Genomic DNA, 13484 nt, shown 5'->3' on the forward strand with positions numbered 1-13484 from the left:
AAAGAAAAAAAATTTGCTCATCCTTTTTTTCATTCTTTTGGCGAAACTTAGAGGAAGAAAGGAGATAGCATTCGGTTGTCTTAAGTTCAAAACAAGGTTAGTAATTCATGTTAGATTTTGGAATTTTAGCTTAATTTAAGTTAATTACTAAGTTCTTTAATAGCCTATGTTAAAATTTTGGACTTGGGGGTGAATGAAGCATTCGGCCATAGTTGTTAGTGAAGAAATTTGATTACCTTCTTCATGTTTTAATGAGTAAATGTGATATGGGTGTTAAGCCGGAATGATGTTTAAGTACGAATGTGTTTGGATGGATGTGCTTATGAGTATGACTTGAGATAAAATGGTGGTAATGTTGTATACACTTGATAAGTATGTTAGATGGTTTGAGATTTGAACTAGTTATCAAGTTCTTTAGGTAGCCCATGCTAGGAATTTTGATTTTGGCATGACTAGGACTTTTGGCCATAGTAGCTATTGAGGGTCTAGGTTTGTGATTCATGTTAAATTGGATGAATCTTGGTGTAAGGGTGTTTGAACTAAACTAATGATCAAATAGGTGCATAGATACAAAATGGAAGGAATCGACCTAAGTGTTTTAGTCATTGACATATATGTATATATGTTGCCGAATGTGTGCTTAAGGAATTGGTTAAGTACATTGTTGTTAAATGCTTGTTGCTAAGGGATTTTGAATGGGTTATAAATTGAGTTTAATGTTCGGAACATTGGTTTGGACACCTAGTGCCGAATGTGTTCAAATGCAACTTACCAAGTGCATAAATATGATAATGCTATGATGGTAGACTTAATTGGAATTCGGCATTTTAAGTGATGCCTTGGACTCTTATGATGGTTAGGGACAAAATGTGTGTTGTGAGGAATGAAATGATGTCTATGAATTGAAAATGCAAGGTATTAAGCTAGTTCTATTATTCGGTGGTGCATGAGTAGAGCACATGTATAATGCTTGAGTAACTAGTCAATAAAGCTATTCGCGCCTAATTGTATAATATAAATGTATGTAATCGGATTGTTAAATTGAGAAATTATTAATAAGCTCCATTTGTTTGAATTAAGCTCAAGAGCTTAGAGGACCAAAGTTGGACAAGGGGAAGGAAAAAGTGAGCGAATAGCCGTCGAAATCGTTCGACAACATCCGAGGTAAGTCTTCGAGTAATGACCCTACTTGAATTATATTGAAATGATTTGTCATATTATGGCGGATAGCCGAATGTGCGTAGGGACTACGTTGTAAAGTCAATTGAAATCATGCTCTTTGTGTGTGGCTATTGAGCCGAAATTGGAAAGGTTTGATAAATGTTTTGTGTTTGAGCCTTAGTAACGAAAATGAAATATGGATGTGTCGTGATTATTGATATATGTGTACATGAGCATTTGATTGATACCCGGGCTAAGTCCCGAAGGCATTTATGCTAGTGATTATATCCGGGCTAAGACCCGAAGGCATTCATGCGAGTTGTTATATCCGGGCTAAGACTCGAAGGCATTTGTGCGAGTTGTTATATCCGGGCTAAGACCCGAAGGCATTTGTGCAAGTTACCAAATCCGGGTTAAGACCCGAAGGCAATTGTGCTTGTGGTTATATCCGGCTAAATTCCGAAGAAACTCGGTTTGAAGGTGAGCATTTTGGTGCTGTAATAACTTCAATTAATACGCTCGAAAAAAAAACCCATACGATAAGGTATGTTTACATGTGCATCGGAAAAGTCGATTTGTTTGAAATAGTGTTCGTTCAATCGACTAACGAACTTTCGACTCTTAGATAGGTTGATACCTTGTGTGTGTATATGTTGATGAAGTGTGAAGTAAGTATGATTATGAGAATGTGTATTAATAAAGTGATTCATTTAGCTATGTGAACGTAATGCTTTAGTCAAAGCTGATTTCATTACTTGAAACTTACTAAGCATTAAAATGCTTACCCTGTTGCTTTGGCTCTTTGTTTTCTAGATTTTGTTCGTTAGCTATCGGATTCGGGATCATCGAAGTCGAAGTCATCCACACTATCAAAGCCCTTTGGTACTCTTTTAGTTGAACTCTGGATATGGCATGTATAGGACTACCATTTGTTGTTTTTCAAGTACTTTTTGTGATGTATGTGTATGACCATGCGAAAATGGCTCATGAAGTGGAGTATGGCATTAGACCATTTGTGTTTATGTATATATATATGGTTTCATGATGTGACTATGGACTGGAATGGAAGTGTTGGGCAATGATCAGCCCTTGGAATGGCTAAATATGATCATATGTGGACCTATGTATGACAAAACTCTAGTTGGTCCATGGAAACCACGAAATAGGTAAAGTTACCTTGAAAACAGATGCTGACAGCAGCAGTGGTGTGGATGTGAAAAATCACTAAAAATAGAAGGAATGGAATTAAATAGTGAATAAATTATGTAAATGAACCTTGATGAATCTAATTTCATATGGAAGAAATGAAACGGTCATATGAGTTGTATATTAAGAGATGTTTATGTTTTCGTGAAACAGGGCCAGAACGGTTTCTGGAATCCCTGTTCCGACTTTGGAAATTCAGTATACATTAACCAGAGATAATTAGGAGTCATTCCATATATGTATAGATTCCTCTTTGAGTCTAGCTTCTATAGAAACAAACGGCATCATTATTGAAGCCCTGTACAGGGAGATATCCAGGTCGTAATGCATGAATGTTAGTGTAGTCGCACCCTGTAATAGGGGAGACTTTAACTAATAAACTGTACTAATTTTCCCAACCAAAAATTCTAGAAAAAAAATGTGTAGATGGACATATGAGTCTAGTTTCAGGGAAAAATTACGAAACTGATTTTCGAGCTTTGAAACTCAAGATATGATTTTTAAGGCCACAGTGACGCAGTAACCAGCTTGCCTGGAATTTTTTTTTTATGGACTGTGAAAATAATTAAGTTAAGTCTGTACGCACCTTGTGTTCGACTCCGGTAACGGACTCGGGTACGGGGTGTTACATGGAGTGGCAAGTAGCGTCAGATGTGGGGCTTAGAGGTGGCGTCACATGCATGGCAAGGAGTTTTGGGGTTCAAATCCCTCCTTGCTCAAAAGAAGGATTTATTTTTGCTCAATAAATGGCCAGTAGTGGCGTTAGATGTGAACTCTGAAGGGAGTGATTAGAAGAGAAATTGAATGAAGGGGTTAAGGAGTTATTAGGGAGAAAAGTTAGGAGATAAGGGGGGTAGAGAAGTGGAGCCGAATTGGGAATTTGGGGATAGGTAAATTCGACTATAGTATATATTGGTGCCAATTTTGGGAATTCAAGGCTAATGTCGAATTCTTCATTTCTTTTCACCGAAAACACTTTTCTCTTCACATATCTAAAAGTTGAAATCCCTTATTCTTTCTCTTTTAGTTTGTGCCGATTTCTTTCCTTCGTTTCTCATCAATCTCTTTTCTTTCTCGCTCCTAGTTACTTTCTCTAAAGCCGAATATCTTTTGGCCAAAATCCTATTGTGACGCCACTTTTTCTTCAACGTTGGCCAACGGATTCTTGTGTAAGTGCATTACTTTCTTTTAATTGGTCTTCCTAGTACCGATTTATTCTCTCCCTCACTCTTTTTAAATCGGTTTTGGTAGGGGATTAGTATTTATCTCGAATTTCAAATCTCTGCCAAATTGCTCTTTAAGCGATTTGGGGTTTTGGGTAAGTATTCCTCTTTTATTGGTTAAGGTTGGTCGAATGGTCATGGATGATTTAAGAGTGACTTAAGATGATTTGTGAGTCACTTGTGTTTAGTTCTTAATGATTAAGATTGATGCAGATTTAAGAAATACTCGAGCTTAGTGATCAAGGAAGGCTGTTAAGGCTTGTCGTTCAAGGTAAGACAAAGGTCAAATTTTCAGCTTTTGGTGATCGTATTTGATAAGTGTGTGATTAATCAAAGGTCAGATTTTTGGTTTTTGGTGATCGTATTTGATAAGTGTGTGATTAATCGTTGAGTATCGGTATGTTTGTGGCTAAGGAGATCGCGGCACGTTTTAGTACCAGGTGTGTACATACACTGCACACACACAGTAGACCGATAAATCTCGAAATGCTGAAAAGCTGAAATGCTGAAAAGCCAGAAGTTTGGCTACAATAGTCTTGCGAGTGCACGAACACTAGTAAGGGGGAAACCGATAGGTTATCAGAGGCCCTATGAGCGATCCCATGGACTTGGGCCGTGTATTGGCCAACCGGGCCAGAATGGGCTAAATGGGCCCGATGGGCTGTAGGTCCATAATAGGAAAAATTGGCAATTTGATACTATGTGATGAAAAATGATATGATTGCATGACTATGAATGTGATTGGGCCTGACGGGCCATATGAAAGTGATTGGGCCCGATGGGCCATATGAATGTGATTGGGCCTGATGGGCTATATGAATGAGATTGGGCCTAATGTAACACCCTTTACTCGTATCCGAGGCCAGGCTAAGGTACGAGGCGTTACCAGACAAACATACAAACATTAAACTAAAATACAAGCCATAAAATTTTATTCATATTTCAAAGCGTTCATTCTCTTACACATAGTTCCTTATTTGAGTCTACGGAGCCCAAAACATACTTTAAAAAGGGTTTGGGACTAAACCGAGAACTTACGAAAATCTTGGAAATTTCATGCTTTAAGCCTCCACACGCCCGCGTCCCAAAGTCGTGTTCCATACACGGCTGAGGCACATGGTCGTGTCTCTGCCTGTGTGGAATATACCTAGGCTATTTTCCAAGCTTTGGTCAACCTTGATCTCTTACACACTTATACAAAATCAAAAGCATATAACATGGTATTCATTTAATGATTATAAATCCTCAATTAAACCACGAACATAGCATTTGTATGTCATCATACATGTGTCTCTCATACTCATTTTACCTTGTTTATTATAGTACCACTTATACATTTATACCAAGATTATCATCTTACCAAATATCTTCAGCTTAATCATCAAGCATTCATATTTAAAGCTAGATCATATCTTTATAAAATACCACGATTCAGATGCGCAGAATAACATGTTTGCCTAAAACATTTCAATTTTCCATGTTCATTAACGATTACTAACAATCCATGGGTGCAAACAGTGATTCTGGCCCATTTTTAGCGAAATCGAGTTATTGGGCCTAAAACCCCTAATGGGCCCTACTTAGCCAATTTCGTCATCTAGGCCCATTTAGCCTATATTCCATAACGGTTTTAACAGTCTTATCATGCCATATAACAGATTTCCATTTTCTACCAATTTTTTTCCCAAATGGGCCCGAAAGCCTATTGGGCCCTATTCAGCCCCTCGAGGCCCAACTTACCGTGAATGCCAAAAATCACGTTCTTACCGTTTCCAATGTTCCCGATCATAATCTCATCGATTCTAACTAACTAGTGAGCGTTCATTGCTCACAAGTCCTCGAAATGCCGTAATTTGGCATTTCGACTTTTCGCATTCATCGCTTTAAACTATGAAAAGGGTTCGTTACACACCTGATTTGCGATATTCCTTGACGAGATCTCCTATGCGATTTCTCCTATAATCAACCACTTATAGATTAGACCATGTTAATATTAAACCAAATCGAAAACTACCTATTATCATCACTTACACATTCGGCCACCATCCATAATGGCCTTAGGCACCTTACCTTTGTCGCGATTGATGACTAGGTCTAACTACTCCGATGATCCAAGCTACTCCAAGTCGACACTACACCTTGCTGCTCCTTCACTAAATAAACCACAAAAATGTTAAAAGAAGACCCCATAAGGCCTATACCCACATTCGGCCATCTCCCTAAATTAGAGAGGTTTCGGCTTTTCTTAAACTCCCTAATATTGAATTGATTAAAGCTACAAGCACTTACCAAGGTTTACTTACCCAAACGGTTTCAATCCCGTGTTAACTCCGATTCAACGTAGTCGCAGCTCTAATACACTAATGTAACCCGCACCATAAGGATCCTACGAATCGCCACCAAGTCACCCAAGGGTGTTTGTGCTTTTGGCTTTTGGGTCATCAAGAAAAAATGGTTATGGACCAAAAGGGTGTTGACAAAAGAGTTGAAAGGCTTTTAAAATAACAAGAATCGCTAAAAAGAAAAAGAACAAGTGTATACCTTTATAAAGCAATCGACTTCCTTTGACTCCTTCAGATTTGGCTTGTTGATATTCGGTTAGCAATGAAAAGAATGATCGGTTCAGCTTTTACTATAAATGAAAGAGAGGAAGAATGAGAGGTAGAGAGTTTGTGGAAGAAATAACGAAAGAGAAAATAGAGGGATTAGCTTAAGAACAATTGGCAAGAGGAGAAAGAAAAGAAAAGAGGGGAATAGATGAGAGAAGGAAAGAAAATAATTAAAAAAAATGAGAAAATTGTTCAGCTTTTGGGAAAAATAGAAAAGAATAAGAGCAAAAAGAAATAAGATTAAGATTAGAATAAAATAAAATCCTTTTCCAATTTTAATTCCTTCCTTATCTCCTTAATTCATGGCCATAATCAAAGTTTGAATTTAATTCAAACTCCCACTGCTGAGCAGCAGTCCCCCACTCACTCCTCCTACAGCTGGTACCGTTTCAATTCCATACGGTCCTTCCCACGCACGTTCAGCAAAAAGAATCACCCTTTTGCGCATAGCGCTGATCGAACCTAGGACCCCCAGGTTGCCCAGCACGCTGCTGGCCACTGGGACGGGCATTTGTTTTCAATAATATACCGTCACCTTTTATCTTAAAGGTTACCTGCTGAAGTCCCGTTCATTTTAAAAATATAACATTAAAACATACCTTCGCCTGGACTCGAACCCCAGACCTCCGTCCGCCTAGCGCCCACACCCATGCTGCTGGCCACTGCACCAGGCTTCCTTCCTTGCTAATATATGGTCACAATAAATTATAAACCTTACCTGCTTCAGTTCTGGCCCACTTTAAAAATAAAACAGGATTCGCTCATGTACGGAATCGAAACTGCGACCTCTTTAACACACACATACGTTGCTTGTCACTGCACCACAGGCTCTCTTTGTGTCAAACTTCATTCGTAACTTCCTTTAAGGCCTATTCCAACCGCAACCTGTATACTAAAAAAAAACCCAATTTGCGCACGCTGGGTATCGAACCTCAGTTCCCTTTCTGCTGCCCAACACTCCTAACCACTGGGCCAGACTCCTCCTTATGTCTAATTTTAGCCTAACTTATTAATAAACCTTAATGTCCAGATCCCCTAAAGAAGCAAAAATAATAATTTTTTTGCTAGAGTCTTGGTCCGAATTTTTCCCACACTTTAAATACTTCTAAATTTATTTAAAAACTAAAATAATAATAATAATAATAACCATAATAATGAAGATTTCAAATACGATAAATTTTTTTTCCTAATAATAATAATTATAATTTCCATAAATCAATGAAAATAGATACAGTAAAATTTTTTGATAATATGTTAATTTAAACACTAATTTAACAATAATTGTACAAATATATTTGTATCTAATAATTATAATGATAATAATTTTCATAAAAATTAAAATATTAGTACTAACATAAATATTTTATCAATATATATATTTAAACACTAGTAATATTCAAAACTTCTCAATATTCGGGTTTTCTTCTATCCGAATCCCAGACTCAAAGCCCAACTCTTCTAGGCCCAATTTTTGGGGCGTTACAATATCCAACTAGCCCGACTAGTTAATAGGGTATTAAAATCAATTTTCAGTACAATTTCCATTTCAATTCAACATTAATTATAATTTATTATTTGATTAAATTTCACAGTAATATTGTAATTCACTTCATTAGAAATTTTACAGTTCAATGCAGTATACGTAACATTATTCAGTAATTTCATAGTTCAATTCAGTATTCAAAACAATATTCAGTATCCCATAATTCAATTAAGTACCAACCTCAATTTTAATACCCAATCACAAATTTTATCAGTTCATTAAATACTTACCTTAAAATACTTACCACACATTCATATTAAATTAAATACATATTAATTATAAAGCTTGAGTTATAGTGATACAAACCAGAATTTTCTTCGGATTTAATCCTCAACGATCTTTCTTTTTCCTTTTTAGGCCGATGCTTCAGGCTCGATATTATCTATGAACAATTAAAATCATTTCACAATTATTAGCATAACACAATTTAAATGCTGAAATTTTTATCTAACTTTTACTTTAATTCCAATTTAATCCCAACTAAACCTATATATTTTTCTTTCTCAATTCATACCTTTTTGCTACTCAATTTCTTGCCAAACTCACATCTAACTACTTAATTTTTACCATATTTTCATAATTTCGAATTTATTTCAATTTAATCCCTAAAACTCAAAACTTATAGCTTAGTTTACAATTCAATCCTTTATTCAATTCTAATCAAATTTTCTATCAAATAAACCCCCAATTCCATCATTTGTTTAACATAACTCATGTTTAGAAATCTACTATCTTTTAAAATTTCAATATAAGTCATGACATATTTTTCCTAGAACTCCAAAAACTTAAAAATTACAACAAAAAGGATTAAATTGACTTACCAATTTAATTTTGAACCTTGAAACCTAAATTTTCCTTTCTCTTCTTTCTCCCCTGTTTGTTCTCTGTTTTCGTTTTCATTTCTGTTTCTTTCAACTCATTTGTTTCTTTTATATATAATAATAATATAATATAATATAATATAATATAATATAATATAATATAATATAATAATATAATATACTTAATTATTAAACAAATATATATATATTTTAATCAATAAAATCTTTGATATTTTTTTCCACGTTAAACCGCCTCAACTATAGGAAATGGTTTATTTCCTCTTTAGTCCTTCTAGTTTTTCTTTAATCTATAATTAAACTTTTACCCTTTTTCAATTAATCATTTTTGCTAATTACTCTAAATTAAGCTAAATTTACTTAATTAAAACCTAATTAGACACACCACTAGACTCATAAATATTTTTAATAATTATTTTTGAACTTATTTCACTAAGACAGAGGCCCGATAACACACTTTTCGGGTGCCCACGGATTTTGGGTTGTTACATTTTCTACCCCCTTAAAAGAATTTCGTCCTCGAAATTTTACCTGAAAATAAGTGAGGATACTGTGATCTCATAGTTTCCTTTGGTTCCCATGTTGCTTCTTCTACACTATGGCTTCTCCATAGTACTTTACCAGAGGGACTCGTTTGTTTCTTAATTCTTTCACTTCTCGAGCTAGTAGAACTAGTTCCTCTTCATATGACAAATTTGATCTAATCTCAATGTTTTCAGTAGAGATAATATGAGATGGATCCGATCGATATCTTTGTAACATGGAAACATGAAAAACATCATGGATTTGTTGTAATTCTGGAGGTAAAGCCAATCGGTAAGCAATTGGTCCAACTCTCTCTATAACTTCATATGTTCCAATAAACCGAGGACTTAACTTTCCTTTTCGGCCAAATCTTTATACTTTCTTCCAAGGAGAAACTTTGAGAAACACTTTATCCTTGACTGAGTATTCAATGTCCCGACGTTTCAGATCAGCATAAGATTTTTGTCTGTCAAAAGCTGCTTTTAATCTCTACTGATTCTTCTTGACTGTTTCTTCTGTTTAACGAATTAATTCAGGTCCAATTATCTTTTTTTCATTTAATTCTATCCAACATACAGGTGATCGACATTTTCTACCATATATAGTTTCATACGGAGCCATTTGAATACTAGACTGATAATTGTTATTATAAACAAATTCATCTAACGACAAGTAACGTTCCCAACCAGATTCAAAATCAATAACACAAGCTCGAAGAATGTCTTCCAAAATTTGAATTACTCGCTCAGATTGCCCATCAGTCTGTGGATGAAATGTTGTACTGAAATTAAGTTTAGTACCCAAAGACTCATGTAACTGTTTCCAGAATCTCGATGTAAATCGAGGATCTCGATCAGAAATTATAGAAGCCGGTATATCATGCAACCTTATAATTTCTCAAATATAGACCTATGCAAGTTTCTGAAGTGACCAATTCGTTCTGACAACTATAAAATGAGCCGATTTTGTGAGTCGATCAACTATTACCCATGTAGCATTTTTCTTACTAATAGACAATGGCAATCCTATAATGAAATCCATCGTAACACGATCCCATTTCCATTCTAGAATAGTAATCAGCTGTAATAACCCAATAGGAACCTAATGCTCTGCTTTCACCCGCTGACAAACTAAACATTTACTAACATATTCAACTATATCTTTTTTCATCCCTGGCCACCAGTACAATTCTCGTAAATCACGGTACATCTTTGTGCCTCCAGGGTGTAAAGCAAATGGACCATCATGTGCTTCTCGAAGAATTAATTCTTTAATCTCTAATTTGATTGGAATACAAATCCGATCTCGGTATCTCAAACAATCATGCTCATCAATACTAAAGTTCCCTAATATGTCGCTCTGAACCATTTCTTTTTTCTTCATTAGCTTATCATCTTCTAATTGAGCTGACTTGATTCGTTCAAACATTACTGGATTAATCCTTAATTCAGCCAATAAACCTCCATCATCACTAATACTGAGCTGTGCAAACATCGCTCGCAATTCAATTGTTGCTTTCCTACTCAATGCATCAGGTACCACGTTAGCTTTACCTGAATGGTAATCAATAACACAATCATAATCTTTTAGAAGTTCTATTCATCGACACTGCCTCAAATTCAACTCTTTTTATGATAGAAGATACTTGAGACTTTTATGATCTGTATAAATGTAACTTTTTTCACCGTATAAATAATGTCTCCATATTTCCAAAGCAAAGATCACGGCTGCTAATTCCAGATCATGTGTCGGATAATTACGTTCATGTGGTTTCAATTGCCAAGAAGCATAAGCTATCACTTTCCCATTTTGCATCAGTACACACCTGAGCCCATTTAAAGAAGCATCGCTATACACAATAAAATCTTTTCCTGATTCTGGTAAAGTCAAAACTGGTGCCTCTGTCAGCATCTGCTTCAATTTCATAAAGCTTTCTTGACATTGATCATTCCAGACAAACGGGACATTCTTTTGCAATAATTTTGTCATCGGTAAAGCTATTTTTGAAAATCCATTCACAAACCTTCAATAATATCCAGGTAATCCAAGAAAACTACGTACCTCTGGCACATTTCTAGGAGTCTTCCACTGAATGATTGCTTCAATCTTCTTTGGATCCACTCTAATTCCATCTGCTGATACCACGTGACCAAGAAATACCACCTCTGATAACCAAAATTCGCATTTACTCAATTTACCATACAACTGTTTCTCTCGTAACGTTTGCTAAACAATTCGGAGATGCTGCTCGTGTTCAGATTCGGACTTTGAATATACCAAAATTTCATCAATAAAAACTACCACAAAATGATCCAAGTACGGCTGAAAAATTCGATTCATAAGATCCATAAAAGCAGCTGGGGCATTTGTTAACCCAAATGGCATTACTAAGAACTCGTAATGACCATATCTTGTACGAAATGATGTCTTCGATACATCACTTTCTTTCACTTTTAACTGATAGTAGCCTGATCTTAAATCAATCTTTGAAAATACTGAAGCTCCTTTCAATTGATCAAATAAATCATCAATACATGGTAATGGATATTTATTTTTGATTGTCACCTTGTTCAATTTCCGATAATCAATACACAATCGCATCGAACCATCTTTCTTTTTAACAAATAACACTGGAGCTCCCCACAGTGAGGTACTAGGTCGTATAAAACCTCGTTCTAGTAAATCTTGCAGTTGTACCTTCAACTATTTCAATTTAGTAGGTGACATATGATATGAAGGTATCGGTACTGGATCTGTACCTGGGTATACTTCAATTGCAAATTTTACTTCTCTGTCAGGTGGCAATCCCGGTAACTCTTCAGGGAATACATCTGGAAATTCATTTACAGTTCTAATCTGACTACACTAACTTTTGACTGAATTAGAATTAATAACATATGCCAGATATGCTGTACAACCCTGATGAAGCAACTTATTAACTTTAATTACTGATATGATTCGAGCTAACCAACTGGTACGAATTCCATTTACCTCAACACTATCACCATCTTCAGTCTGAACGCTAAATTTCTTTTTGTAACAGTCCAAAACTTTCGGTGGATATATGTGGCAGGTGTACTACTCTCAGTTCTCGAAAAATCTTTAACAAAGTGTTCAGTAGAGCCACAACGGAAACATCCTCCGATTTTCTTTCAACAGTCACCAAAATGTCTTTTCCCACAATAATCGCATTCAGGATTTTCACTTTCCCGAGGCAGAGCTTTTACACTACTGGTAGAGACAGTAATTTGTTATTCTCTGCTTCTATCACCCTTATCAGACCAAAAGCTTGATCTCCAACCACTTTTGATTCTCTGAATCTCTTCGGTAATGGATTAGAACTGGTAGTTCCCATACGTTTCCCAGCTGATTTACCCATTTTTGACTTTTTATCCAGGCCTAGTACTTATTCTATCATTTTTGTTCGCTCAACCAGATCAACAAGTTCAGTAATTCTGAGACTTACCAATTGAATCTTGATTTCATCTAGCAGTCCCCGTAGAAATCGTTCACAACTATCAGCCTCGGTTGGAACATATTCTGAAGCATACTTGCTCAGTCTAGAAAAATCTCGCTCATAATCCAGTACTGACATATTACCTTATTTTAGCACTAAAACTCTTGGTTTTTCTCATCGATGTACAATTCCCCAATATACGTCTTTTGAAATTCTTTCTGAAACAAGTCCCAGGATGCCTGATCATCCAGCAAATGCCTAACCACAGATTCCCACCAGAGATACACTTCTCCTTGTAACAGTGATACAACACATATCAGACTCTCTCGGGGGCTGCAGTCTAATTGTTGCAAAACTCTTTTTGTTGCTTCCATCCAATTTTCAGCAGCGGACTGATCAACTCCTTTTAATCCCTGAAATTCCGTGGCACCATATTTCTGTAGCTCTTTAATCGGGGCCCGTCTGACAGTAGGTACAGATGTAGTAGCAGGTATAGTTCTCGCTATATGCTGTAATGCATCAGCTATATCTCTTAACAGTTGTAAGGCATCTCTTTTCTCTTCCTACATTAGGAGGTTGATTATCTAACGAATTCACACTAGGTGTAGCAGATTCAATTTCTTCAAATTCTCGGCTTCCAGTATACATTTCTTGTTCAACATTATCCATTTTTTCATCTAACATTTTATCTATAAAACAAAATCAAATAAATATATTAGCATCCAAAAACCCGACTCAGTTTCAACTTAAATGTGGCATGTACTTCTAGACTCATTTACGAGCTTGATTTAGTCTGAGAATCGACTAAACCTTAGCTCTGATACCAATAATTGTAACACCCCCTAACCTCGAACCGTCGCCGGAACAGAGTTACGAGGCATTACCGAACGTATCAGACAACTTATGAATAATTCACAAATA

General features: G+C 35.9%; 1 protein-coding gene across 1 annotated transcript; it reads right to left on the reverse strand.

Moving 5' to 3' along the window:
• Positions 1 to 10182: 10182 nt before the first annotated feature.
• Positions 10183 to 12485, reverse strand: LOC128291572 (uncharacterized). The gene is made up of 6 exons (XM_053026752.1): positions 12389 to 12485; positions 11866 to 11937; positions 11168 to 11271; positions 10932 to 11017; positions 10293 to 10625; positions 10183 to 10186 (listed from the first exon to the last, which is right to left on the reverse strand). Exons 1-6 carry the CDS (start codon positions 12483 to 12485, stop codon positions 10183 to 10185), a joined length of 696 nt encoding a protein of 231 aa, XP_052882712.1.
• Positions 12486 to 13484: the final 999 nt, after the last annotated feature.

The sequence above is a fragment of the Gossypium arboreum genome, chromosome 4 (assembly GCF_025698485.1).
Source record: "Gossypium arboreum isolate Shixiya-1 chromosome 4, ASM2569848v2, whole genome shotgun sequence".
Lineage (NCBI taxonomy): Eukaryota > Viridiplantae > Streptophyta > Magnoliopsida > Malvales > Malvaceae > Gossypium > Gossypium arboreum.

Bases quoted from the DNA above. Each gene is read 5' to 3' on its own strand.
- LOC128291572 (XM_053026752.1), bottom strand. From the start codon at position 12,485: ATGGGTAAATCAGCTGGGAAACGTATGGGAACTACCAGTTCTAATCCA. The intron at 11,938-12,388 runs GTCTGATAAGGG...ATGAATTTCCAG, and splicing joins GGTTGGAGATCAAGCTTTTG to ATGTATTCCCTGAAGAGTTA. The intron at 11,272-11,865 runs GTACAGATCCAG...TTTGGTTATCAG, and splicing joins TGCAATTGAAGTATACCCAG to AGGTGGTATTTCTTGGTCAC.